The sequence below is a fragment of the Thermobia domestica genome, chromosome 8, assembly GCF_964235325.1.
Source record: "Thermobia domestica chromosome 8, izTheDome1.hap1.1, whole genome shotgun sequence".
Taxonomy (NCBI): domain Eukaryota; kingdom Metazoa; phylum Arthropoda; class Insecta; order Zygentoma; family Lepismatidae; genus Thermobia; species Thermobia domestica.
This window is the reverse complement of record NC_137461.1, coordinates 205,100,362-205,126,955: the sequence shown is the minus strand read 5'-3', so window position 1 is coordinate 205,126,955 and position 26,594 is coordinate 205,100,362. Positions and strand designations below refer to the sequence as shown.

At 37.6% G+C, this 26,594-nt stretch overlaps 1 protein-coding gene across 1 annotated transcript in view; it reads left to right on the top strand.

Annotated features, from left to right (window-relative positions):
* LOC145693413 (circadian clock-controlled protein daywake-like) overlaps positions 1 to 21,651 on the top strand; it is a 112,110-nt gene extending 90,459 nt beyond the window's left edge. The window contains exon 6 of the mRNA XM_081769385.1: positions 21,162 to 21,651. Coding sequence (XP_081625511.1) covers positions 21,162 to 21,316 — 155 coding nt within the window. The 3' untranslated portion in view covers positions 21,317 to 21,651. The remainder of the gene's footprint in view (positions 1 to 21,161) is intronic.
* Positions 21,652 to 26,594: the final 4,943 nt, after the last annotated feature.

The window sequence follows — 26,594 nt, the reverse complement described above, 5'->3', positions numbered from 1 at the left end:
GATAAAGTATATGGTTTGAAAAATACCATATAGGAGAGGGACATATCAGTCCTTTCTGCTCATGGAGTTATTAAAACAGGATCATCGGGCAGTGGTCTTTACCATTGAAAGATATTGCTTCTAAAATATTTCCAAGTAACTTCCAATTTTCTTGTTCTTGTTGTGGGGCTCAATGGTAAACCGCTTACCCTGGTGCGTGTGGTCTTTATTGTTTCGATCCCCGGCCAAGTAAGTTTGCGTTGGACAAGATCGTATCCGTAGGTTTTCTCAGGGTACTCCCGCATTTTGCCACTTTTCATTCAACCAATTCTTCTATCATCATTGACTTCCTTTAAACATTGGAGAGGTCTTGGTCCCTTGAGCATTGCGGTGATGTAAGAAATCAGATTCGATCCCAAGCATTTGGGTTGTGATGTAAACCTTTGCTATGGTTCAGTCTCAGTATTTTATTACGCGAGGTAAAACCATCCATACAGCTATAAATGTTGTTCTATCTTACGCAACCAGGTATTGATATTGAGCCAATGCGGAACCACATTTTTGGCGCTTTGAGGCCAGGAACTGACTTCGAACATTACGCTGTTTTCAAACGACTAGGATCTTTCCAATGTTACCATCCGCGTCCAACAACCCCATGTTTAAAAGGGGAATAGAAAGAACCCGTGTCTAAAACTTCCGGACCCAGTTTCTTGACGTTCAAGTTTAGGGATCGACTTCTGACATCACAATTGTGCTCAACGGATCAAAACCTTTCAAATGCCGCCAACGCCGTCCAACAACTTCATCTTTAATAGGTGAATAGAAGGGACCCGAATCCATAACGTCAGGACGCCATTCCTTGAGTTGCGTGGCCTGGGCCAGACTTCTGACATTACTACTGCACTCAGGGGACCCGGACCTTTCCAACGCTACCACTCGCGTCCAGCAACTCCATGTCTAACATGGTCGTCCTGACGTAGGAGGATCGACTCCATGCTTTTTTCATAATTATTCTCCAAATGGATTTGTATACAAGGTAGTTTGGCAAGTTTAGCAGCAGGTCTAAAATAAGCCTCTTCAGAGTGGCTCTTATTTGTTAAAGAATACATAACGATCGCTTTTGGCTGTTGCAATGGTCTGTCTAAGCGGCTTGATAAAAAAGAAAAAACAGCGTAGCATAACAACAAAAAGGTGTTTCTCTTATATGTTAAAAATAAAAGCACAGAAAGAAAAAGTCAAAGTTTGGTAAGGTGAGTGTCGGGGGACGCCGAATTCTACTTCGCCCCGGGCAACGAAATTTCTAGCTACGGCTCTGAACTCCAACACTTATCGGTCATTCAGAGTCTCATCCCTTACCTACAACAGCGTAGTTTGATTAACCTGTTATACCAAAACGTTTGGAAAGAACCTTTGAGTGTGACTTATTGATAGCTATGCAATATGTTGACAGAGTGCTAGTCTTCAGTTTAGCAACGAAGGTGCCCTTAGGCGAAATTTCACGTTGCTCTCTACTTTTGTCTGTGCCTTGTAAATCGTAACATTATGTTTAAAGGCAAGCAGAAACAACGTCAGTTGCAGAGCCACTGATAAGGCGTTTGTGTCTTTTACACAAATAATTTTTGCCTGATTGCTGTTTGAAGCCTTTTTGCATTATACACTATAAAACAACATATCCAGATTCAGAGAAATACACAGAAAGTTTAAAGAAGAGGGTTAAAAATATCATTATTATTCAGATGCTTCATTATTATTATTATTATTATTATTATTATTATTATTATTTGGTCTAGGAATTAATTCGTGCGGTTGGTACGCACACATTGAAGCTGTAGTACAAACACAAAATACATAAATACCTTAAGAAAAATATTGTCCATCGCTAGCCACCACTTTCGCCCATCTGTCAGGCAATGTACGGATTCCGTGGCGAAAGAAGTCCTCATCCTTGGAAGCGATCCAGTCAGAGACCCATGTTTCGATATCTTCTGAAGAAGTAAACCGCTGTCCAATCAAATCGTTGTTCATGGAATCGAACAAGTAGTAGTCCGAAGGAGCAACGTCTGGTGAATACGGCGGGTGGGGTAAAACTTCTTATCCGACATTTTCTAAATAGGTTTTGACCGGTTTTGCGACATGTGGGCGAGCGTTATCATGTTGAACAATAAGTTTATCATGTCTGTTCTCCCATTCTGGTCGTGTTCTGGCCAGAGCTTGCTTCAAACGCATTAATTGTCGTCGATAACGTTCTCCATTCATAGTTTCACCCGGTTGCAGCAGCTCATAGTACACCACACCTTTCATATCTCACCATATGCACAGCATAACCTTTGTACAGTGAATATCTCGTTTTGGTTGTGATGGACCTGGTTCACCTGGTTTCACCCAGGCCTTTTTTCGTTTAGGGTTCTCGTAATGGATCCACTTCTCATCACCCGTAATAATTCGATGCAGAAACCCCTTTCTGCTCTGTCGTTGAAGCAGCAATTCGCAAATGGTTTTTCGTCTTTCAACGTCTCTGTCTTTCAATTCATGTGGAACCCAATGTGACATCTTTTGAATCATTCCCATGGCTTTCAAGCGTTTGGAGACTGTTGTTTGATCAACGCCTAATGCTGCTGCAAGTTGTTCCTGCGTTTGACACGAATCCTGCTCGAGCAATGCTGTCAATTCTTCGTCTTGAAATTTTTTTGGCTGTCCAGCTCGCTCTTGGTCTGCCAAGCCGAAATCACCACTTCTAAACCGTGTAAACCACTTCTGACACGTTCGCTCAGCTAGAGCATGGTCACCATACACTTCCACCAAAATACGACGACTTTCAGTCTCACTTTTCTGCATGTTAAAGTAATGCAGCAGGACACTCCGCAAAAACACTTTATCAGGCACAAATTGCGCCATGTTCACTTAACTACAAACGGGTGTTGTTGACGCTTTAATCCACTGCCCTATACTACGAACGATACGCGATGACAGGGGTTTGCAACACATGTGTGGATACACGGAACTGTGGGACGCTCCGTTCGTTGCGCCATCTCTTGTCCACCCGCACGAATTAATTCCTAGACCAAATATTATTTTCTTGAGTACAGAGATACAAAGAACAAGAACTCCGTCACTATTAACATGGAAGCGAAAATGACTTCGAATTGGAAATAATAGATCAATGCATTTAATTTCGAGGAGAGGCTATAGGGCAGACACGGATCCAGGGAGCGATCGGGGCAATTGCCCCCCTCCCACGGAAGAGGAAGCTTTCTTATTTTATATATAAATAAAACCCATCCCAAAATTTGGAGCTCTTAAAACTAGCTAAGTAGCAGTACTACAATCCACTTCCCCCCCAGAAGTCCGTTCTGGATCCGCCCCTGCTACAGGGGTACTTTAGAGTTCACTGCTTTTCCTTGCAATCCACGCTCATTGCTGGATAAGTATTATATTTTATTATATTATTTGTCAAATTGAGCGAAATATTTTTACAGCAGCGGCAAATTCAACAATTAGGTTTTGGAAAAACAACTCATTGGTTCAAACACACACAGAAAGAGAGAGTCCATTTGTTCGGGATGTTTTTTGAGGTTCGCGGCGTCTCCCAAGAAGAAATCTTGCTAAAACATATGTTGTTTTTAACAAGGAACGTAAATGGGTATCAGGTATATCAGTACTTCAAATGAAAAGCAAAAAGAAAAGAGAGATAAAGACGAGTAATTTCCTATACTGTATTTTTGGCATTGAAGAATACCGTTACTGTTTTATTGATCTACTGTACGCACTTCTGCGTTTTACTAACCAACCCACAATCATGCTATATATACCATATATCGGCTAGGTCCAATCTGCTGCCAATGCGCCTTTTCTTCAAGGAACATTTTTTTTATTATTATTATTACACGCTCAGAAACAAGGATAATCACCCGAAACCTGAGAAGATCTGGAGAATGACCCAGTAACAATAAACTGACAAAGGGAAGGAAATACAAAAGTGGAAAACTATTGTAATCCAAAGTCGAGGCATTTTTTCTTGCAATAACCGACCCTTCAAGTCGGGATAAGTTTCTTGAAATAATAGTAATATATTTTTAACTTGCTCCTTATTTTAGCTTATGTAGTAATTTAAGACACAAAGATGTATCGCAATTTGCAATACATTTTTCAACTTGCAGTGCAAACATGTAAATGCAATGTTGCATTTCCATGTTTGCGCTGCATTGCATTCCCATTTGCACTGCAAACTGCGATGCGATACTCCATTTAAAAAATGCAAGGAGATTCCTGACCAGTTGTTCTTTCAGAAAAAATGTTCAGGGTGAGGGGAGCACTGCTGGTACTATTCTATTTATTATTGTATTATAGACGTAATATTTGGGTCTCCTCCGGGGGGCACTCTCAGAGCTCCGGGAGGGGGGCAGTGCCCCAAAAACATATCTGGAAGAAATACTGTTCCTGACACCAAGATAAGACAAAAGATAATAACAAACCTGGGCGCACAAATGCTTAATTTCGGAGTTATAGGCTGCCAAAAACATGAAGAAATGAACTTTAAAGGTCCATAGCTACAAAACTAGGCGACCTACCGTAGTAGGGTCAAGACCTTATTTAGGAACTAGTACGTGCGCTATCCAAATATCCATGTTTCAGAATTCTAACATACTTCTGCAACAATTTTTATACAGGTATTTGGTGAGTACTTCAAATTATATGCACATAGCCAAAGTTCCTCTATAAAAATTGTCGCATGTGTACTCTAGATTCTGAAACATTGTATTTTTGGATAGCGCACATATTAGTTTCTAAGTGAAGTCTTAACCCGACTACGATAGGTAGGGATGCGCACGAGACAAGATTTGAGGCTTTCTCGTCTCGAAAATGTACTGTAAAAGTGATGTCTCGACTCGAAAAATGTATTCTTTTTTATTGCAAGAGCTGTGTCTCGACTCGAAATTTGTCAGGAAAATTCTGTCTCGACTCGTCTCGTGCGCATCCCTAACGATAGGTCCCATAGTTTTACAGCTATGAACCCTTAAAGCCCCGGATCCAGGATATGATCAAGGGAGCGACTAAATCACTGTTTGCCGCTTTATCCAGTGTAAAGCAGGATTGAAGCCTATTTTATCCAGTGTATACCTGAGTGTCAAGAGGGCTGTAGCTCCCCTTGGATCCGCACCTGTATAATATATATATCTATATATCTATATATCTATATATATATATATATATATATATATATATATAACTGTTTCTGAGTGATTAGTTTCTTCAAAACTATTTTTAAAAATATGTGAAGAGTTTTGAGACATTCGAGTCGAATCAAGATTTTTACGAGCAGTCTCGATTCGACTCGAATTTTACAAATTGTGTCTCGACTCGTGCACATCCGGTTCGGTTCTCGGTTCGGTTCGATATTGAATAAGCTGTGAGCCAAGCCGCACAAGTCGTTGACAACCGTAGACCCAGGCAGAACAGTTTTAAACATGTTTGCCTGGCACGCTATAACTTTTAACAAATTTTGGCCCAAGCACGAATACTTGATCCTCCGGAACTCAAACCTAGAACCTCGTGAACGATGTCCTTGTGTCCTAGATTTCACGACTACCGAAATCGGCAGTTAACTAGTTTTTACTATTCAGATGGAAACCGTCTATCTTTCAAGCTTAATTACAGAATTTAATAATAATAATAATAATAATAATAATAATAATAATAATAATAATAATAATAATAATAATAATAATAATAATAATAATAATAAGTTGTAGTGGAAGTAGCAACATTGATAATAATTATATTGTTTATGCAGAATAAGTGAAAAAGGAACTTGAAACTACACACAAGATTTGGCTCGATTTGGCTCGACTCGACTCGAAACTCGATCCAAATTCGAGTCGAGTCGGAAGAAATTTTTCGAGTCGAGTTCCCGAGTCGAGCTAAAAGATGTCTGTTTCGAGTTGAAGTTTAAAACAACTCACTCGAACTCGCTCGTGCCCATCCCTAACCACTGCCCCTGAGTGCAGTAGTAATGTCAGAAATCAGGCTCAGACCACGAAGCTCAAGGAATGGGGTCCTGGCGTTATGGGCTCAGGTCCCTTCTATTCACCTATTAAAGATGAAGTTGTTGGACGGCGTTGGCGACATTTCAAAGGTTTTGATCCGTTGAGCACAATGGTGATATCAGAAATCGATCCCTACTCTTGAACCGCAAGAAACTGGGTCCGGAAGTTTTAGACACGAGTCCTTTCTATTTCCCTTTTAAACATGGGGTTGTTGGACGCGGATGGTAACATTGAAAAGATCCTAGTAGTTTGAGGACAGCGTAATGTCCGAAATCGGTTTCTGGCCTCAAAGCGCCAAAAATGTGGTTCCGAATTGGCTCAAAATCAATACCTGCTTGCGCAAGTTAGAACAACATTTATAGCTGTATGGATGGCTTTATCTCGCGTAATAAAATACTGAGACTGAACCACAGCAAAGGTTTACATCACAACCCAAATGCTTGGGATCGAATCTGATTTCTTACATCACCGCAATCCTCACGGGACCAAGGCATCTCCAATGATTAAAGCAAGTCAATGATGATAGAAGAATTGGTTGAATGAAATGTGGGAGGAAGCGAGAGTACCTGGAAAAACTCACGAATACGACCTTGTCCACCACAAACTTACTAGACCGGGAATCGAAACAACAAAGATCCCATGCACCAGAGATAGAGCTCTACCACTGAGCTATCGCGCCCAACGATTAAAGCGTCAATGCTAATATAGAAGTTGGTGGAATGGAAAGTGTGAAGAAGCGGGAGTACCCTGAGAAAAACCACGAAGACGATCTTGTCAACAACAAACTTACTTGACTGGAGATCGAAACAATAAGGACCCCACGCACCAGAGGAAGCGCTCTACCACTGAGCCACCGCTCCCAATGATTAAAGCAAGTAAATGATAATACAGGAGTTGGTGGAATGAAGAGTAGGAAGAATCGGGAGTACCCTGAGAAAACCCACGGATACGATCTTGTCCATTACAAACTTACTTGGCCCACCAGAGGAAGCGCTCTACCACTGAGCCACTGCGCCCAATGATTGAACCAAGTCAATGATAATAAAGAATTAGTGGAATGAAATGTGGGAGGAAGCGGGAGTACCCTGACAAAACCCACAGATACGATCTCATCCACCTCAATGTTAATTGGTCCACCAGAGGAAGCGCTATACTACTGAGCCACCGCGCGCAATGATTAAAGCCAGTCAATAATAATAGAGGAATTTGTGGAATGAAAAGTGGGAAGAAGTAGGAGTACCCTGAGAAAAACCACGGATATGATATTGTCCACTACAAATTTCCTTGGGTGGTGATCAAAACAATAAGGACCCCACGCAAAAGAGGAAGCGCTCTACCATTGAGCTGCCGTGTCGAATGATTAAAGCAAGTCAATGATAATAGAAGAATTGATGGAGTGAAAAGTGGCAAGAAGCGGGAGTACCCTGAGAGAAGCTACGGATACGATCTTGTCCACCGCAAACTTATTTGGCCGGGGATCGAAACAATAAGGACCCCACGCGCCAAAGTAAGCGGTCTACCATTAGCCACCGCGCTCAACAAGAACAAGAAAATTGGAAGTTACTAGGAAACATTTTAAGAAGCAATATCTTTCAATGGTAAAGACCACTGCCCAATGATCGTCTTTTAATAACTCCATGAGGAGAAAGCATTGATAAGTCTCTCTCCTATATTGTCTTTTTCAAACCACATACTTTATCCGGATATTATCCTTTATTCGTCATCCGGATGTAATCAGTTATCCGAATGTTCTATTATCCAGATGTTATCCGTTATCTTAATTTTATAAATTATCCGGATAAATCCATTATCCGGATATTATCCGACATCCGTTATCCATCATGCGGATAGTATCCGTTACCTCTATATTATCCGTCATTCGCTATCCGGATATTATCAGTCATCCATTATCCTGATATTATCCGTTATCCGTCATCCATTTTGTTGTCCGTCAACCGGATATTGCAAATCCGGATAAGTTTCTATCCGATATCAGTATAAAAATTATCCAGATGTTACAATCCTTAATCACCATCGCAGGAGCTAAATATCTTCAAAGTCTGCTACACAAGAGCGGGGGCGGATCCAGTGGGCGATCATGGCGATAGCCTCCCAGAAAGGGAATATTTGTTATTTTATATATAAATAAAACCCATTCCAGAGTTTGGAGCTCTTAAAAGTAGCTCTAAATAGGAGTATTACCAACCACCGAGCCCCCAGAAGTCCATCGTAGATCCACCTCTGGACAAGAGAATGGGAAACACTTATTATTCACATTCAGTTTGCGCATCTCAACAATATTTTCTTTCACTTCTGCATTCTACTACTGCATTCTAGTGAACTGTAATGTCTTTTATGTTTAAAAATAATTATTAATTTTTCAATAATTGTCAATGTTTATAAGTTCAGTAATTCACCATGAATAGAGTCAACTAGAAGTGTTTTTGTAACGAAGAAATAACAACATGAACTGTGAAATATCTTCTTACAAACTGTCGAGAGTTGAGAGTCGAAAAACTTTGCTCTTTCGTTTACCGATTACCTCGAAACCGCGGTAGCCAGAATTAGCCCAGGATAGGGGACTTATATTAAGAAAATGAAAATCTTAGGAAAATGCAGAAGTCTTTTAGTCTGAGAGAAAAAAGGAATGAAATCTTTAATTTTTAGTTCTGTTAGTCTTGTAGCTCTTAGTCCGTACCAAAGTTCTGATAGAAATATAGCCAATGAATTATGACTATTTTGTAGAATATTCCACTTTAATATTACAGGAAATTCATCTTCCGGCTTGCTTGGTTGTGAAAAGTTATAGAGTGTATTGGTATACTATGTAAAGTATGTGTACTGTCGCTGATTTGTGATAACAATCAGAAACAGAAGTAAAAGGTAAATTGCAGTAATAGTTTTCTGTTAATTTTTATATTCAAGGGGACACGGAAAACCTACTTTTATCTTAACATTTGTTTTTCTTAAAATTTCTATTCGGGTTCACATTCTTCCCCCTCAACATTGAATACGGAAATGGAGAACTTATTTAGAATTTGATTGTTGATTCCAGTATATTTCAAGCATCACTTCTCGGACCTGGGCCTGTGATATGTCGATAAATCGCTATCGTTGATATATAAATATATATTATCATATATCAACATTCGATATCGCGAATATATGGACATGAATATATCATTCGAAATTTTCGATATCGATATTCGAGGGGCGGCGAGGTATAAGGGGCCCCTAAGACTTGCGATGGATGAAGAAATTAAACTTACTTATTACAGTATTGTTTTCTAATCATAATATCTTTATTACCACAAATTGCAATGTAAATACATCCACTTGCAAATTTGCAATATTATATGGTATAATCTCTTAGGCGCCAGAACTTTTCTGTTCCCTGAAAAAAGAAACAAAAAATCACGTGCAAAAGCAAGTGCTTCGAACTTTGAACTAGAATTTACCATAACAAAGTTTTTTTTATTTCTCTCTCTTGGAGATTGATTGATTGATTTTGAGTTTTACGTCCCGTTCAGCAGCGAGGCTATATGAGACGTGGACCTACTGATTAAGGTGGAATCCGAACCACATGAACTCCCTCCGGGAATCGAACCCGGGTCTCGTTACAAATCTGAGGATAATAATGGGAAAACATACTTTATATTTTGTTTTCAGCAATGGATTTTAGATTTGCAATTGATATTTTGTTCCGTCTTAGCCGAATTTGAAACAAAAGAAGTTTCCAATGGGTTATTCAAAGAAATGTTTTCCGCCTCCAAATGAAAATAGGAAGACACTTAGAAAAACTTATTATCGGGTTTTAACACACAAACATATGATTGATAGAGTATCGACCTAAACCACTCGACCATTTTGCATGCTTTTGCAGGCTTTCTTTTAACCTTTGTGAAAGCAGTTTACTGTTCCATACTCGCTTTTGTTTATTGCGATACGACTATGAGTTCTCAGTGAATATTTAGACGTCACAGCTCTTGCAATGTATAAAAGTGTTTGTAGAATAAATCACATTCAATTTTACGTCCTAATAACATATGTAAATCAGGTTGAATTCATGAAATGATTGAGGTTGGAGTGAACGTAAATGTTTTCATACTTACAAGGAAGGGTCACGCAGTGGCTCCGCAGAGATCGGAACGAGACCATTGTGTTTGCATTTTATATGTTATAACTAGATGGATCCCAAAGTTACACGTGCCACCGGGGGAATATCGTGAGTTACAACATATTTTGTAATGTAAGAACTACAAAAAATTACCATGCAGAATAGTTTGAACCGTCATTTGTTCGGAAATGGTTGAGTAAGTGAAAAACTCTGCCAACACTTATCCCACCATTTTCAACGAGAAACTTTTTGTGGTAAGAAAAAATGCCCCAGGGTCCCCCGCGGGGTCCCAGATGGGGTCCAACTCAAAATTTTCAAATGGCAAGGGGGGTTAAGTGGCACATCATTTGAAATCTGTTGTAAAATGAAAGAAAATGCAGCAAGTCTCGACTCTCTACAACAACCGTGTGCAAAAGGGCGACGGGTCAAAGTGTAAATAAAATCTTAATTGGAAAGTCCATGACTACCCCTATAAATCGGAAACGGTAAAACAAATGTGGAAACAGGAAAGAAAGCGTGGCATTATTTTCAAAGCACAACGTGAAAATGTCTTGTTCCAGGGTCCCCACATGGTCCCAGGTGGAGTTCAACTAAAAAGTTTCAAATGGCAAGAGAGGTAGGACATCGTTTTAAAGCTCTTGTTAAGTGAAAGAAGATGGAGCACGTCTCGACTTTCTTCGACAACCCTGTCCAAAATTGCGGCGGGTCAAAATATAAGCAAAAGCTTAATTGAAAATCTATGGCCACCTTGAATCCAAGAGACAGCTTAAAACCTATATCGAAAGGATAGGCATACCAAACTGCTGAAGCTAGGAAAACCAAATTTGGCATGAATGTTGATCAGTGGATGACGAAAAGATGCGAAATGTTCAAAAAACGAAACGTCTTGAGTTCAAAATGCCATAGTATGTATCGAACGCATGTCCAGCTCAAACCACTGGTGTTGGAGGTAATCCAATATGGCTGCCAGCGTGAAAAATGAGTTTGTATATAAATATGTTATTTCTTGGAATACTGTAATTAAACCAACAAAGTTTGGCGCAACTCGAAGTACTGAAATGACTTACACATGGTTTGGTAGTACTCGCCAATCTTGCAAATGATTTTTTTTTTTTTGTATATTTGGTATTGCTTGGAGTATTGTGATCAAACCAACGAATGACATACAAATGTAACCGCCACGAATACGCAGTTACGAATTACAATAGAGCCACCCACCTACTGGTGCAGCAAGTCCTTTATGCATGAATTACGTATGACAAAATTAGTGGAAGTCAGAGTTGTGTGTTCATCGCATATTCGTTATATTAAAGTAAATGATGGCGAGGGAACCAAACAAAACATATATGTGTTGTTACCGAATGAAATTATAGTTGAGGTGAATCGAAATTCAATTGTTCTTTAATCTTCCTATTGTTTCTAAATGTATAATAGAGAAAAATAGAGATTTAAATTTGTACTGTTATGAACGACATAAGTTTTAACCGGCCATCTTGGATTCGAGGTGGCCATAGTTTATCAAATAAGCTTTTGATTACTTTTTGACCCGCCGCAATTTTGGACAGAGTTGTCGTAGAGAGTAGAGACTTGCTCCATCTACTTTCATTTAAGAAGATCTTGCAAACGATGAGCTACTTAACCCCTCTTGCTATTTGAAACTTTTTAGTTGGACCCCACCTGAGACCATGTGGGGACACTGGGACAAGACGTTTTACCTTAAATTGTTGTACTTTGAAAATAATGACACACTTCCTTTCCTATTTTCACATTTCTCACCGTTTCCGATTTATAGGGGTGACCATTGACTTTTCAATTAAGTTTCTGTTTACATTTTGACCCTCCGCCATTTTGCACAGGGTTGTCGTAGAGAGTCGAGACTTGCTGCATCTTCTTTCATTTTGCAACAGCTTTCAAACGATGTGCTACTTAATCCCTCTTGTCATTTGAAAATTTTGAGTTGGACCCCATGTGGGACCCTGCGAGGATCCTGGGCAAACTTTTTTATCCGAAAAAGTGTGTTCTTGAAAATGACGGGATACATATTATCCGAGTTTTCCATTTACCCAACCGTTTCCGAACAAATGATTCGGTCAAAATATTCTGCCAGCTTTGTAGTTCTTACATTACAAAATATATTGTAACTCACGATATTCCGCTCGGTGGCACGTATAACTTTGGGATCTATCTAGTTATAATATATCAAATGAAAACACATTTGTCTCGTTCGGATCTCAACGGAGCCACTGCGTGACCCTTCCTTGTTAGGAGTCTGGATATGTAAACCCGCTTAACGTAGGGATTTATTTCTGTGAAATTTGGGACATGGCGAATAAATACGAGTGAGCTTGGAAATGTGAAAGTTCATCTGAATTTGTTTTACAATCACTTCAAAATACAACTTCATATATACTTTTAAAAAGCCAAACCTATTTTGAAAAAAAAAATACTGTACTCAGGCTCGAACCGCCGCCCTCCGGTTCTAGAAATTTAACAGCGCTATTAAGCACGCTTGACCACAGAGGCAATTCACGAAAATGCGTTGTGATATAGCTAATAGAATCGCTCCAAGCGCAGGTTTACACTTGGAATTTTAAATAGCCAGTTTCTGTCTTTTTCAGTAATTCCAACTGAAGATATTGACTGATTTCCCATATTGGAACTTTGCGTGAAGTGTGAATTGTATGCTCATTTAAAAAATGCACTATTTTCTGTTCTTTCAATTTTACGTATTTGTGAGTGTTCCTAAGACCTGTTGTGTGCAGCGATTTTCACACAGTTCAGCGTTTTACTAACCCCCGGAGGCATAATATGTTAAACGTAGGCAGCATTCTGTTGTTATCATAGTAGTCACTTGTAAAGACACACCTAGTATTAGTTTTTTTTTTTTTTTTTTGTTTTTGTGTTGACCTTGAAGGACCAACAAATGCCTTTCGTGAAGCTACAAGTTTCTTTAACTTTATACTTTATAGCAAGAATATTAACTGCTATATAAGACACAATTATATACCTGTGGCGTGGGAGACCGTGGTTTGATTCCAACGGGAGCTCATGTGTTTCGGATTACATGTTAATCAGTAGGTCCCGTCTCATATAGCCTCGCTGCTGAAAAGGGCGCTAAACTCAAAATCAATTCAACTCAATAATTATCTATACATTGAATTTAATAATAAGGAGGGAGACCTTGAAGGAGGGAGGCCGAATAAAGAGGGACACCTTAAAATTTAAAACGTAGGGTCAGCGTGAGTCAGAGAGGTCACGGTGGGTGGTGTGTCACAGTGAGTCACGTCCTGTTGACCCACGATCCACTGACCTACTCACAAATCTTGACACAATTGACCCACTCCATATCTGGACTGTACACACAGATAAAGCAGACATATATGTAATCTGATCTTACTTGGCCTTCACTAATTTAAGATAATCTACAAAAAATGAAAGAAAGCAATTTCAAACGCAAAAATATAGAAATGTATTTTCAACGGAACAAAAAAAAAAAAAAGTAACAGCCCAGATTTGAACCCGGATTTCTCCACTCAGCAAGCAGACGTCTTACCGACTTACCCACGGCATATCTTCCGACCTCTGGTTTTGAAAGTTTATTTACACTCCGTGTGTTACGTAACAACGTTACGAGATGTCCTTACTGTTGTGTTAACACGCGTTCCGTAAATTTACGAAGTCGCTCTTTTAATACAAAATCAATTCGACACACACACACATACACACACACACACACAAACATATATACATATATATATATATATATATATATATATATATATATATATATATATATATATATATATATATATATATATATATATATATATATATAGACATATATATATAGATAGATAGATATGTTGGTGCACCAGTAAGCTCCCAAGAGTACAGATTAATTCATTCTTGATTTTAATCTACAGAACAAATGTTTTTTTATGAAAGCAAGGGGACTGCTACCCATAGATGGCTAAGTGAGGTAAATAAAATTTAAACCTCAAATGGAACTGGGGTGGCTCACCGACAATGGCTGAGTTAACACGTTTGATAACAGCGCGGGTAATAGCTGACTTATAGATAGAGCCTGTGTAGGTAAGTGGATACCGCGTGAGACTGTCATTCTAAGGGTGTGGGGTTCGAGTCTCGGCCTAGACTGAGTTAAATTTTTTCCAACACTATAAATGATGTTCGCGTTTGATACTGAAAGAGATTTATCCTATGAAGGGAGAAAACCCACGATGGGGGCAGGGGGAAAGACGGACACTGTTTATCCTTAAGTGTTAAAATTTAATTTATTCCCATGTCTTTTGCTCTTTCCTTTCCTTCTTTTCTCATTTTGTTTAGCTTTCCATACTTTTTCGGTCTCTGCATGATGCGTATTATTGTTTTCGTTTCCTTTGCATTAATTCCTATCTCTTTGATCTTAAGGTAAATGGAATTTCTGTAGATTTATCTCGTGGTTGTTTATCTAAGTGATGCTCTCAGATAGTAATACTTTTTCCTCCAAATGGAGGAATATCCTGGCATGTTATGTTTTCGGGCATGTATTTGCTGTCATGTTGGTTGTCCAACTATCAGACATAGAGTGAAACTATCCTGCTACTGGAAAAAGCTATCATTTCTTATGTATCCAACCTCCACTTTTTACAGTCGCTGACTGTACAACACCATTGTAATTGATGAAAACCTTGATCATCACCTTTTACGATTGAAAACGATATATATATATATTTTTAATTCGGTCCTGGCTCATTGGGTGCTCGCCACTGGTAAACTGCTGTTTTGTTTAGAGCAGGGGTGTGCAACTTGGAACAGTGAGTGGGCCAATCCCAGAGCACTAATTGGTGTCGCGGGCCACACTGTTGGTATATCACTTTTTACGACAATTTAATAGTATTGCATTCAATAATGGTACAACACCGTAATTTACATCACAAAAACACAAAACAACCGTTATAATCGTAACCAAAATATTTACTCACTAAAGAGGAGCAGAATAATGTATTTACTTACATCAATTTTTAGTGGGAAACTTGACCCTTCATGTCCAGAACCAGTCTCTCAGCATTCAGGGGTACACTAGACGTTCCAACGCGGAGGCAGTTTTCAAGGTGGACATCTGCTATCCTTGACCTCTCCTTGGACTTGACCCGCTTCATGCACGAGATGAGTTGCTCACATAGATATGTGCTGACAAACAATACCATGGTCCTCATGTTGAAAAGAGCTAAGTTGGGGTATTTGTTGCATGGAAAGTATTTCTCATAAAAATGTTGCAAGTAGGTGACCTGAAATATCCTTTACAAAGCAACATCCTCCTGAAATTCGGTGAGCTCCATTTGCATATTGTCAGGAGTACTGCTAATGTCAACGCTTAATGGTGATGAGAAAATACTTAATTTCACTTCCTCCTTACTGAAGTCTTTAAATCGGACATTAAATTTTTCAAACAAATCTACCAATGAGTTTGCGTAGAAAGGAAAGTTGCAGAATGATTTATCACGTTGCAACAGGGTTGGAAAGTGTGAAGCACTTTTATTCCTCATTTGATTTTCCCACAGTTTTAACTTCCTTTGAAAGGATTTGAAATGTCCGTAAAGTTCATGAACCAACTGACCTTGTGTCTGCAACTTTGAATTCAAATCATTCAAGTGACAGGTAATATCCACAAGGAATGCAAGGTCACACAATCACCTTTTATCTCTTAACTGGGCCATAGGTTTTCATTTCATGTCCATGAAAACTGACACCTCTTTTATCAGATTATAGAAACGCTGCAACATCTTTCCCTTGCTCATCCAACGTACTTCAGAATAGCAAATCAGATCTTCATCCTCTGTTTCCAGTTCGTCTAAAAGGGCTCTAAATTGGCGGTGATTGAGACCTTTCGACTTTATGTAGTTCACACAAAAAACCAGTATATTCATAACATGGACAAATTTCAACGTTTTGGCACAAATATTTTCCTGGTGTAAAATGCAATGAAAAACGCACACGTTGCTTATATCAATTTTTCTTTCAACTAATTCTTCCTTTATTTTTGTTACAGCCCCCACATTTGGTCCAATCATTGAGGAAGCTCCATCAGTCGATACCCCACACAATTTTTCCCATTGTTAATTACGTGTTTTACCTCATTGAAGATATCTTCCCCCGTAGTACTACCTCTCATAGCTTGCAAGGCAAGCACCTATTCTGTGCAATGGAAATCTTTATTCACCCCTCGCACGAAAATAGCTAACTGGGCTGTATCACTGACGTCACAGCTTTCATCCAATGCTATTGAGAACGCCTCGAATTCATTGACAAGATTCTTCATGCTCGATACAATATCGTCTGCCATGCTATCTATGCGCCTAGGAACTGTCCAGCACAGTGTTGCCACAGTCTTGGCTCTGGAGTGGGCTGAAAAATAGTACCAACTTGAAACAAAACGGGCTGAATTCATTATTTTATACCAGTGTAATACATGGCTCTATAACATGAAACTAAAAGAGTGTAAGTTCTGACACATACCCCCCCCCCACGTCTTCTGAATCCAAATCAAGAAAGTTTTCTTTTAAAAATTACTTTTTAAAAACATCCACTTAGGATGACCCCGAACAACCGTGGAAGTAGTTGAAACTTTTCTCGCACGAAGAGAGTATAACAGAGGCCGCAAATTAAAAGGGAAAACAGTTATCAACATCGGTAAGTATTGTAAGGAAACCAAACGCCCCTCTATTTCAAACTGGGCAATAAACCAAAACAGTATGGCCATATATGAAAAATATATAAAACGAGGAGCAAATCAATCATTTCCGAGTTCGTATGTAAACAATACGTTATAATAAAATATTAAAATATAAATTATTGCATGTTATTCTCGCTTATTTCAAGACCGAAGGTGGATAATAACTATAAAAAGAATATTGTGCTACTTTTTGTTTTCAAGATTTCAAGCTAAAATTTCCACCCCGCTGATTCTTCCTCGTCTCCTTCATGTGCGGCGCGGATACGCCCATCTAGCGTAATTTGTTTCTGGACATAGTTCGAATTACGAATTATCCACACCTAGTTCGTAGCGTTATGCAGTGTAATGTCACAGAATGAATGTTCAACAGGGTTTTTTAAGGGTCCAACACATAGTATGAGTAACGTGAGATGTAAGATAAGTCTTACTGACACTTTTAAAAGTGTTTATTAAATGGGGCTGAATTGGGTAAAATTGTACCAACTTTTTCACAAAAGGGGCTGAAAATGCCAGTGTGGTACCAACGGGCCGATTAATGACAAAAAGGGCTGAATTTGGTACAATTGTACCAAGTGTGGCAACACTGGTCCAGCATGACAAACTGATTAGTTTGAACAAGCTGCTTTTATCTGGACATAAAACGTCTGCAACTGCGACCAGACAGTCTTTCACAAAGTCACCATCAGAATAAGATTTACATTGTTTTGCAATCTTTTCACTAACAATGAAACTAGCGCGAACGATTTCATTAACATTGTCGTTTTGTTTTTCGAAACGTTGTTGCTGAACACAAGTTTTTCTTCAGATTTTTTATATTGTCTTGACGAAGCTGCCCTTGTAAATCATCAAAGCTAGAATGTTTTGAAACAAAATGTCTCTTGATGTTATACTCCTTCATCACAGCAACAACTTCCTGACAAATAAGACAAAGTGGCTTACCTCTCTCATTAACGAAAAAGTAATCGTGAGTCCATTTTTCGTGAAACACGCGACCCTCGGTATCAACTTTCCTTTTTTTCTATGATAACATTGTTAACCGTGCTTACTGAGTTAGCACAACACAACACAAAAGCCACACAAACACTACACCTCACTGTACAGTCATTTAAAACTGCATCACACACAAGGAAGTCGTTAAGAGAGTGCAAATACAACTACGCAGACGAGAACAATAAAATCCAACTGCCCTGGCCATGTTGCCAACTCAGCGACTTTATCGCTACATTTAGCAATTCTTACACCGAAGGAAGTTTTCCTCAAATTACGAGCGGTTGTCTTCTTGAGTGCTTGTCTTCAGTGGAGAAGGGTCGTAAGAGGCCCGGCCTACCCATTTACTTTCAGAAATTATAATTTATAATTAATTTATTTTCCTTACACAAAATGAATGATAGTTTTATAAGTTAAACAAAAAAATATTTTTCGATAAAGAAATCGTGGTTAGCACCACTGCTGGGAGTCTTACCGAGCAGTGTCTCAGGCGGCAGTAGAACTGCCGCCAAGCTACTCAGAAAATCCCGTGAGAGAAGGTGTTGGTAATAACCTGCGAAAGAGACCAGCCTCAGCGCTTATCGACTTTCGTTCCTACATAAAGCATTTCTTTCGAGACCTTCGATTTCGATTCGATATGTTAAACAAATAAAGAGCAAGACAACGTGGGGCCCCATTCCGTACCAACTTTGCTTAATTTAGCGGACTCTAACGCAACGCAAAAGCTGGAACTAGCAATTCTAAAGGTGCTACGCCTATTATCGCAAACTAATGCCCCTTTATTCCGTTACGTTGACGCAAACTTTACGAAATCAGACTTTTTAAGTTCATTAGAATTGTGTAGAGAGTGTGGGCCTTATGCAGAGTCCTTTTGACCTGTGATTAGTGATATACTAAAGAGTTCGACTAGCATATGTTTCCTGCAGTAGTCAGGCCTTTAGTATGACACTAATCATACTTCAAAACGACTCTGCATAAGGCAGTGTGTGTTTTTGAGATACTGCGAGTGACTTTTTTCTTACATTTGCAAAAATGAATAAGAGAAAATTCCAGTTAGTGGAGATTATGAACATAATATAATTCCTATTAAAGAATTCTTTATGTCAGTGGTCTTTTGAAAATTAATGTGTTATTAAGGAACGAAGACCAACATCTGTGTTGAAAATAGAACAAACAGAGGGCAAGGGAGTTCTGCATGCATTGTCACAATAAATTTATTTGTAGTTGTTGACATAAAGAGCAGCGTATGAAAAAATATTTAAATCTGATTCTGTTTTAAAGGAGAATTAACTGAAATACAAAATGACTTGATTGAATGCTTGTTGTATTTTGAACAATATAATTAAAGACGAAATTTTACAGAGTTTGTTTCAGTACAAGTAGACCAAGCAGGATATATTTCTTGTGAAGCACAGATAATGCAATAGTTCATCGTTCCCACCCGATCACGCCCAATTGAAACAATTATTTGCATTACGGCGAATTAGATCAGCTATGAGTCACATTCACATACATGAATTTCATTATGAAAATTGAGGTCCGGATTGAATAAGTGCTATCGATGATCTACAATTACGTGAAATTCCTGTGAATTTATCTTCTTGTGTTTCTGTAGTAAAATATTTATGTCCAGTGGCGTATTTACGATTTTGTTTCGGGGGAGTCTTGGCTAACTTGGTACCTGGAAATGTCAAAATTTTGCAAGATATTTCATTTCTTTAATATATTAAATACAATTACGGGAGTCTTAAGCCCAGAAGTCCCCCTTAAATACGCCACTGTTTATGTCTATCGATAATTTGTTTCATAATATTATTATTATTTTATTACATTTGGGCCTAACCTCTTAAAACTATCACCCTTCGCCACTGCTTGTCTTCACGGCGTTGCCATGTTTCGCATTGGGTGATAGATGGCAAATCTCCAGTTCACTCTTATCAAATTTTGTAAAAAAAAAAAAGAAAAAAGAAAAAGAAAGAAAAAATAAAAAAGAAAAAAGAAAGAAAGAAAATTATAATAATTATCTTTTTCAATAATTGACCAGAGTTCCGGAAGACAGGGTTAAGCGAGCCGAGTGTGGCCCGCGGGCCGGCTGCTGCACATGGGTGGTTTAGGGCGTCATTGTCGAAACACTTTTGCAACATTTCCAAGGTCTTTGCACCATTGAATTCATTTTTCCCGCAAAATATAATAGGCTACACACTCGTTGTTGGAAAATTAACTCCATTGCAAAAATCGAAATATGCATCCAAAATGGCAAACTAGGATGCTTAAATTGGGAAGGAATATCACCCATGTGGCAACCCACAGAAAAAGAAAATATAAAATCAGGTGACTGAGAGCGCCACACGGTGGTAATTCCGGGAACTTTTTGGTTAAGGTAGCATTCTTGTAGATACTGTACACATACCTACTATTTCATCGCGAGTACAGTAAGTGCATGACCTAACCATTAGTCGAGGAACAAAACGACTTGGATTCCCCAGGTCGTGGCATTACGACGCTAAACTCAGAAATAAGAAGACTGCGTATCCAACCGTGGATCCGACTGAACATTATAGCTATACTGAAGTATTTATACATATATCATCTACAGGACTTCTATTATACCAACATATATGTCTAAAGATATGTACTCACTTCATATTTATCAATGCCTAGTCATGGTGCGGTATTTGGACCAATTCTACAGACACTAATAAACATAAATTACACGCATTAAAATCATTCTCCGAAACTTGATTTTTTAAAAAATCATAAACAGAGTATCCATAAATATTGATAGGAATCATCGATGTCTAGACTTCTAAGAAAAAGTTTTCACGCCCGTAGCCAACCCAAAAAAGTAGGGGGGGTCGATCCAACCATATTATATAGTTCATTTGCAAGGCTACCGTGAAAATTTTAGGGGCCATCAAACTTTAGGGGGGCCTGGCCTCCCTAGCCCCTCGTGGATATGGGCCTGTTGCTGTAACTACTATACCGCTCGTGTACATTCCGTTCTATGCTAATCATTAGATGACAAATGACCTAAATATGTCTCATTTCTTGACATTTTTACCTCGTTAAACACTAATAATATTGTATAATTTTTCGATTTTGGGTTGAGAATGTAAATTCAATTTTAAGTAATTGTTATAAAATTAGGAAATAGTACTAAGTAAAACGAGTTTTTAATTATTCGAATTCACGAAGCTAAAAGTCTGTAATGTGTTTCACGTGTATGATGTGCGTAAGAATTACCTATTTTATGTGTTGACATCGTTACTTACCAAACTGTCATTTTTCTTTTTCATTTCAGGAAACACAATTAATGCTGTTCTGAATGCAAATTCTGATTCGTTTATTGAGGAAATACAGCCTGTCGTGGAAGAAGCTTTGGCGTCTCTTTTCAAGGATATTGCCAATAGGATTACTTCGCAATTCACCTATGATGAGTTATTTCCAATATCGTGAGAGAGAATAATTTCTGTTTACAACCGTGTATGTAAAAGTAATATTTAACTAACTTTGTCAATTTTGCCAAGTCATATACAGTCTAGTACTAAAGAAATTCAAAATATCCCATTTTTGTGCAAGCTGTGGCAAGTGCTATAAAAATTGTTGAACTTACAATAAATATGATTTCCTATAAAGTAATCCTTATATATTTGACTCATTTAATAAATGCAGTCTTTGAACTCAAAACTATTTACAAATAAAATTTTAAAAGGTTGCTGTACAGATTTTTTGTAATATATTATATTAAATGTATATCAAAATAAATATACGTTAAAACTTATTTACATTTACTAATGTGTTACATTATAATTCTGTTCACTTTCGAAGCCTGATATTCATTTCCTGAATTCCTCAAATTTTCCTTCTAAATGTTGTCGAATACTGGATGAAAATGTGAGAAATTACTGGGTAACGGATAATATTTTATACGTCTTCGCTTCACATTACCAGAATATAGGACGGGACGGGGGTAAAGTGTAATAGCTCATTAATAAAACCCTCACTTCTGGTACGATGAGTTGAAATTTCGACACCAGATCAGGTAAACTTGTGGGGAACAAGATTGTGTATGTAATTTTCTTAGGGGTTTTCCATTACCTTTTTCTTTCTATTGAAGAACAAACGTAAAGGAAAATCATTATTATCTGTCATTGCCACAGATAATATGACCAATTGTGTATCCAGTAGACTTCTTAATTCGATTCAGCAAATTGAATTTTAATTACATCAACTATATTATAATGATGCTTTTAAGAACGTAAAGTCGCGTGTGTAGAGTAGGTGCGACCTCTTTAAGTTTATTAGCTACACTTAAAACCACGACGTCGGTATTGTTTACGAAATTGGGTGATTTGAAACTTGTACAGTTCTGTTCAGAATTTCTGTTGCATGACTTTCAAAATTACATAAATAGATATAACTCTGCTTCTTATAATAGAAAATGTTAAACGTCTTCTTAGAAATATGCGGAAAAAGAAAACACATTTCAAAAAAAAAAAAAAAAAATGCATAAAAATTAAGAAATAAAGAAGTTATAATTAATAAAAGAAATCTCCGAAACTTTCATCGCCCAATTCTAAGTTCCATTTTCGTAAACGTGGCAAACGCGCAGTGAAATTTACAAAAAGAGAGGGAATTTTATTATTTATAAGAAATACAATGTAAATCTCTCATAATGTGAGTTCTACACATATTGCACAGCTGTAATAATCATAGGTGTTAGACATTTTACACACTAACAAACTATTAAAATGAAATAGCTCACAAAACATGCGAAATGATCAGGCAGTTTGTGGTAGTTATTTTCTGATATGCGTCAACTAATATAAGAGTACCAACTTTAACATAGCTTTGTAGAGGGCCGCGGTGGTTCAGTGGTAGAGCATTCACTTCTGATGCTTAGGGTCCTGGATTCGATCCCAGCCTCCACCAAGTGAACTTTGTGGTGAACAAACACCGTGTGCGTGGGTTTTATCGGGGTTCTCCCGTTTCCTCCCACTTTCTTCATTTCACTTATCATCACCGTCTTCTTTAGCCTAACCGGCATAACCGTGGGACGTATAGCTCAAAGATTTCATTTTCATTTTTTTTACAGCTTTGTAGAATAGATAGCGTGCGCTCCGCAAGTATTTTTTTTTTTTTATCCACGATTATCAGTTCGAATTCCATACCCTACACTAACATTATTTTAATATTTTGTTCTAATAATGTTCCTTAGTATTATCGTTTTCATTCTAGTTTATTTGAATATTTATAAATAATCCAGAACTACGTCTTCTAAAAAAAAAGTATTACTATTATCAAGAATTACATAAAACGAGGAAACTTCATTTCTAATCATTACCCTAACCTTAAAGGAAAACTTATAAATATTTGAAATGGTAATTAACATATGATTGAACTTTAATGAAACATTACTAAACTGAAACATATACTCAGAATAATTTCTGCAAGTGATTTATAGAAAATAGACAGAAATAATGGACATAAACTATTAGTTGTCAATTAAAAATGTAGTAGCAATAGTTCTAAACCGAAGTATAATATTCACTCTTTGCATCATAAAAATAAAAAAATAATGGTCTTTTGGCTGTATTGTAAATATTTTAGTAAATAAATAAATAAAATACATATTATGTATAAACACCATGACTCGATAGCTGATTGCGAGATTGAAGTTAATGAATATTATTGCAATCTGTTACGAAGGCAGGAGCCGCAGTGGCTCAGTGGAAGCCGGTGAGTTAACCGAGTGGTCTGAGGCATTAGACTGACGATCGTAAGGTTTTCGCGCCTTTCTGTAGTAGCAAGGGAGGAATTTTAACTGCTCTCGATGTTTCTGTGATCATGTCCCTGTCGAGTCTAGTAGTTTTGAAATGTGGTTGAAAGAGATAATAAGTCAGGAAGTTAAAAAAAAAGTGGCACAGCTATCACCTCTTGTGCATGGGGTCCTTGGTTCGATCGCAGCTCGTAGTAAGTGAACTTTGTGGTGGAAACACAGCCTGTGTGTGTGTGTGTGTGTTTTCTCGGGGTTCTCTTGTTTCCCCTGCTTTCTTTATTCCACCATTTAATTCATTTCTCATAATCACTGTCTCCTTTAGCTTAGTCGGCATAACTACGGGACGTAAAACTTTAAGATTTCTATTTTTTCTTTCTTTTTTGTTACAGGTAAATGACCGTAAGTAAAATACTGCAAATAATTGTGAATACAATATTATATCCTCAGAAAAAATATTAGCTTTCAACCCTTCCCGTTGGTTCAGAGAGTTGCACGTGTGCTTTTGGTGAATGCGGTTCCGGGTTCTATTCCGACTAGGAGAACATAAAAAATAATTACCTTTTAATTTACTCTCTTTAATTATCCGTTATTTTTTTACCTGAAGAGCATAAAAGTGAAACATTGAACTAATTAATTCCATTTCAATAATGCCCAGTGATTTCATTGTCTCAATCATCAATTTTTGCGATTGTTCTATATACTACCGGGTAAATCCATGTAAAATGATCCAGAAAAAAAATAAATTGGTTGCTCGACCATTTTTGAAAATTATGAAACTTACACAGTTGTTTGCTTCATGTTTTAAGACTTTAAAACTGTATTTATAATATGCCTACCTGAAGCGGTTTGCCAGTGGCGGCCATATTTGTTTCGTGGCGCGCACCTACTTTCACGATTGTAAGGGTTAACAAAAACGTTCATTCAAAAACAGTACTTGGTCTAGAAGAGTAAAACAAAAATCTTTTGATTGGTAATGGATTTAAGTAAAAACTAGGCCTATAGGTATTTGCCTATGTTTCTCCTTTCTATGAGAAACTTAGTAGTAAAAGTAAACATCAACATCGGTGAAATTTCACTTTTTGCAATGTTTTGTAAGTAGGAAGGAGCGGTATACGCAGTTTGATTTTGTTTGTGATATGAAGAGATATGTCAATAGTTTTACCAGAAAAAATATCTCTGGTTTGGCTATCTCAAATAACTCTGATGGGGCTAGTGATAAAAATCTCAAATTAGCACAAGATGTAGTGCTGTTGTATATGTTTATGGCAAATAGAAAATATTCTTGTGTATTTAACTGCTACAAAAGTTATAGCCTCTCAGAAATGAAACATACTCCGTTGTAGAGATACCATTTTAGCACACTAAAGAAGGGCTTTAATGGGGTTACTTGTCTTCAGAGCACGTTGATACACTGTATACTTGTCCTATATGTTGTGTATTGTTTTAATATTGGAACAATTATTATGTTTTTGTGCATTTTTCTATTCCCATAACTTAAATATACGGAGATTAAATAATACTAATAACATATTACTATTTGAGAGAGAGTACTTTACCCAAAGCGTTTAGCATAACTGAGATTGCAATAAAAAGAAACTATTTTGAAAACAAAATCGTATTGTTGTTGTAAGGACACAAAATATAACTGCATGTTAGCAAACTATCCATTCCATTATTTTTGATTCTAACAAAGTAATTTGATGCAAATGGTAGAATACGTAACACAGGATGGTCGTCGTAGTCCTCTGATTCTGAAGTGACGTAACATCTTACAATGTCTTCTGAGATAGGAACATATTTGTGGTACCTTCTAGTACCAACAAATCTAGTACAGCGGTCAAGACGTTTGTGTAGAGTTTTGAAGATCTTATCTACTTCATCTGATTCCACCAGAAAATATTTTGTTTTTTAACTTTTCATTACAAAATGAAAACGTCATCTACATTGAATATCCGATTATTTGTTGGCCTGTGCAAACTTGCTATTGAGACTTCTCGTTTTGTAGTTTCACCCACACCATCACAGGCATTTTTCCCATAGGATGATCCGAAAAAGTGCCATTCAGCGTCTAGACCGAAGTTGTGTATGTGACAGCATAGATTAGCGAAGTTCTTTTTGCTTTTATATTGACTTGAAGCTTCATCAGCAAAATAAATAAGTTTTTAAATATTCAGATGTACTTTACTATACGCTGTGATAATATTTTGAAAGCAATAAAATAAAGTGTCTTGTGTTCTAATTTATCATTTTCCTTAAAACAGAACACGAAAGGATGAACCGTGGCTTGGATATTGATCCAGTGAAAACTCTGTATCTCAATCTGAACTATGGATGAATAATTTTCTGCAAAATCTGTTAACACCAAACATTCTTCTGCAGTAAGTTCTGCTTTTTCTTCTTGAGAAACTGAACTTGAGACTTTGACACAAGATTATGCTGTTTCAGGTTTTCCAATTTTCTCCGCTAACGATTCAAAAAACTCCACTTTGCTCTTGAGATCTGAGTTCATCTCTGCCTTATCAGCTGTTATCCGCTTTCTGTAAGTTATTGTATCGGGTAACTCATCAGTTTCGTTGGAAATATTAAACACGCTACAGCATAGCTATACACTGCATGTGTTGCATCAACACTTGCGGTTATAAATGCCCCCAAACCTGTCATAACGTAGTCTAGCCGTGAAAATGTTCAAGTATAATTTATTACAACTGTATTTTGATACGTGTGAAGCTATCAACGTCCTCTGAAGACAAGTAACCCCCAATATAGCTCTTCATTAGTGTGCCAAAACGGTATCTCTACAACGGAATATGTTTTTATTTTTGAGAGGCTATAACTTTTGTAGCAGTAAAATACACAAGAATGTTTTTTATTTGCTATACACATATACAACAGCACTACATCCTGTGCTAATTTGAGATTTTTTATCACTAGCCCCATCAGAGTTATTTGAACCCA